The 2,485-nt window shown below is 72.1% G+C and overlaps 1 protein-coding gene across 1 annotated transcript in view; it reads right to left on the bottom strand.

Moving 5' to 3' along the window:
* The window catches only part of LOC101571197 (A-kinase anchor protein 17A), a 7,992-nt gene extending 5,958 nt beyond the window's left edge, over positions 1-2,034 (bottom strand). Inside the window, exons 1-2 of the mRNA XM_012512798.2 lie at positions 1,436-2,034; positions 362-1,139 (exon numbers count right to left, since the gene is read on the bottom strand). Of these exons, the coding sequence (XP_012368252.2) occupies positions 362-1,139; positions 1,436-1,848 (1,191 nt within the window). The 5' untranslated portion in view covers positions 1,849-2,034. The remainder of the gene's footprint in view (positions 1-361; positions 1,140-1,435) is intronic.
* Between the last annotated feature and the right edge of the window lie 451 nt (positions 2,035-2,485).

Raw genomic sequence — 2,485 nt, 5'->3', positions numbered from 1 at the left:
CCCCGCGACCCGCCCTCGGCCCTGCAGGGGACCGCGGAAGGACCGCTGCGCCCAGGGGTTCCCCCGGCCCTCCGACCCCAACGCCGACCGCGCACTCTCCCGGCAGCAAATCCCCGCGGCGGCCGGGCCGCCACCCCACTGGACGGGGTCGCCGCGCGAGGCACAAGGCACACTTGGGGCTCCCTCGGCAGGGCCGCTGCCGGCTCTCGCCCGCCTCCCTGAACGCACCCCGGCGGCCTACACACCGCGAGCCTGGGACGGGGCCTCACCGAGGCCCTCGAGCGCCCGCCAGCGGGAACCCCCGAGACCCTCCTGCCTCGGCCTCCCGACACCGCGCGCGCCCACCCGCCGGCCGGCCGACCTTGATGTTGCAGGCCACCGCCTTGCCGTCCTCGCCCTTGTACATGAGCTTCATGCCGCGCAGCGCGCTCATGGCCTGGATGAAGCCCGCGTACTCGCAGTACTGCACGTAGGCCTCGAAGTTGAGGTGGCCGCCGAAGCTGAAGGTGTGGAAGTTGCGGCCGGTCATCTCCTCGCGGTAGGGGTCCAGCATGGGGATGTCCACGTTGCGGATCTCCCCGAACTTGCGGAACACGCGCAGCAGCACCTCCTCGCTGGGCTTCTCCGAGCCCGACTCCTTCTGCGCGAACCACTTGCAGGGCAGCCCCTCCAGGTGGATGGTATCGGGCCGCTCGCCCGGCAGCGTCTCGTTCATGTCCTTGGCGTCGCGGAAGAAGGAGTCCCAGTCGTGGCGCGTTGGGAAGTCGATCTTGAACTCCGCGGCGCGCACCTTGAGGATGTCGGAGAAGCCGCTGAGCTTGATGGTCTTGCCGTCCAGGCAGGCCAGGAAGGACTTCACCAGGCTCTTGTTCTCCACCTCGCCCTCGAAGCGGATGAAGTCCATGGTGCTCTTGGAGATGCGCAGCGTGGAGAACTGGTGGCTGTGCACCATGCCCTTGAGCCGCTCCATCACCTCCCAGTTGGAGATGGACTTGCCCGGCTGCTTGAGCTGCGGCAGCGCCACGCTGATGGTCATCCTGGTGATGGGCTTCAGGTACAGGCCGTGCGCGGGGCACAGCTCCACCGCCTCAGACGTGTCGTGCACGATGGTGGCCGCGGCCATAGCCGGGACCCTGCGCCTGCGGGGAGCACAGAGTCAGGGGAGGGCGGCGCCCCGCCGTGACCTCCCCAAGCTGGTGCAGGGAGGCCGGCCGGCAGGAAGGGGCAGCCCCAGCCGCAGGGCCCAGCTCCCAGCCTGGAGACTCACGCGGGGAAGAGATAGTCCCTGCTGCACCGCCGCCCCGAAACCGCAGCCCTGCCACTCTCCATCCCTCCACCGGACCTGGAGGGAGGACACAAGCCTCCCCAAAGCCAGGGCCTCCCCTTCTCCGCGCCCCACCCACAAGCAGGCACTCCCAGCCAAGCTGATACAAACCACAGCAAGCCCAGCAGCGCGAGTCGCCCAGCCGTTTCCAATCGGAAGCTCCCCGCCAGGCCCACAATCCCCCCAAGCGGCCCCCGCAGACGGTGTGCAGGGCTGCGGCCTGCACAGACCCGGGACCCCACTCCAGCCAGGGTCGGGGGTGGGCCTGGGGACCCCAGCCAGGGCCTCCTGCCGGCTCCCACGGGGCCTGCCTGTCTCCCCGCCCTGTCCCAGGCCCGGCACCCCAGCCCAAGCCGTCTCCCCGCTGCCTGCGGCCCCAGCTCCACGTCCAGGCCTCGCACCCCGGCCCCCGGCCACCGCCTCGCACCCCCGCGCCCCAGGGTGACCCCAGACGCCAGCCGGGGTCCGGGCGGAGGCAGCTGCTGCCCAGGTGCACACTCCGACGGGGCCCCGGCGCCCCCCATCTCCAAGCGGCACCCCAAGCCTCCCTGCAGGCCGCGGCCGAGCCCCGGCTCCCCGCGTGGCCCCTGCACTGCTGAGTCACCCCAGACGCCACCAGGATCCCCGCTGCGGGCCAGCCCGGTCCCCAAGTCCCTCGCAGCCCATGCGGTGACCGTGCGCGCGCGCCCGCCCCCAGCGCTAGCACCCCAGCCCATGCCCTCGTCCCCATCCCCGTATGTTGCCCGCCGGCTTCAGGGCCCCGAAAGGCTCCCTGGCACGGGCCCGGCACCCCCAGCCCTCCCGTGCCTCCCTCAAGCCCCTGGCACCGTCATGTGCACTCTGGTGCCAACTCAGACCCCAACACCATCGCAGCACCCCACTATCCATCTCGGTAAGACCCAGCCCCCGAAACCCTCCAAGACCCAACCACTGTAAGGACCCCGGAACGGGTGCGGCCCCCAAATCCCTGCCCCGCCATCAGGGCCTCGCAGCTCCCCGCTCCGGCCCCGAACCCGCGGCATCCCCCTGGGTCCCGGGGCCACGCAGACCCCGCGCCCCCGCCCGGGCGGCCCCCACGACCCTCATCCCCGCACCCCGCCGCGGAATCGGGGTCCGCCAGGCCCAGGGTCGCCCCACAGTCCCTGGCGGCCCCGCCCGGCG

The sequence above is a fragment of the Octodon degus genome, unplaced genomic scaffold (assembly GCF_000260255.1).
Source record: "Octodon degus isolate 3935 unplaced genomic scaffold, OctDeg1.0 scaffold00274, whole genome shotgun sequence".
In the NCBI taxonomy this organism is placed as follows: domain Eukaryota; kingdom Metazoa; phylum Chordata; class Mammalia; order Rodentia; family Octodontidae; genus Octodon; species Octodon degus.
The sequence above is the reverse complement of the archived record's forward strand: the minus strand, read 5'-3'. Positions and strand labels throughout refer to the sequence as shown.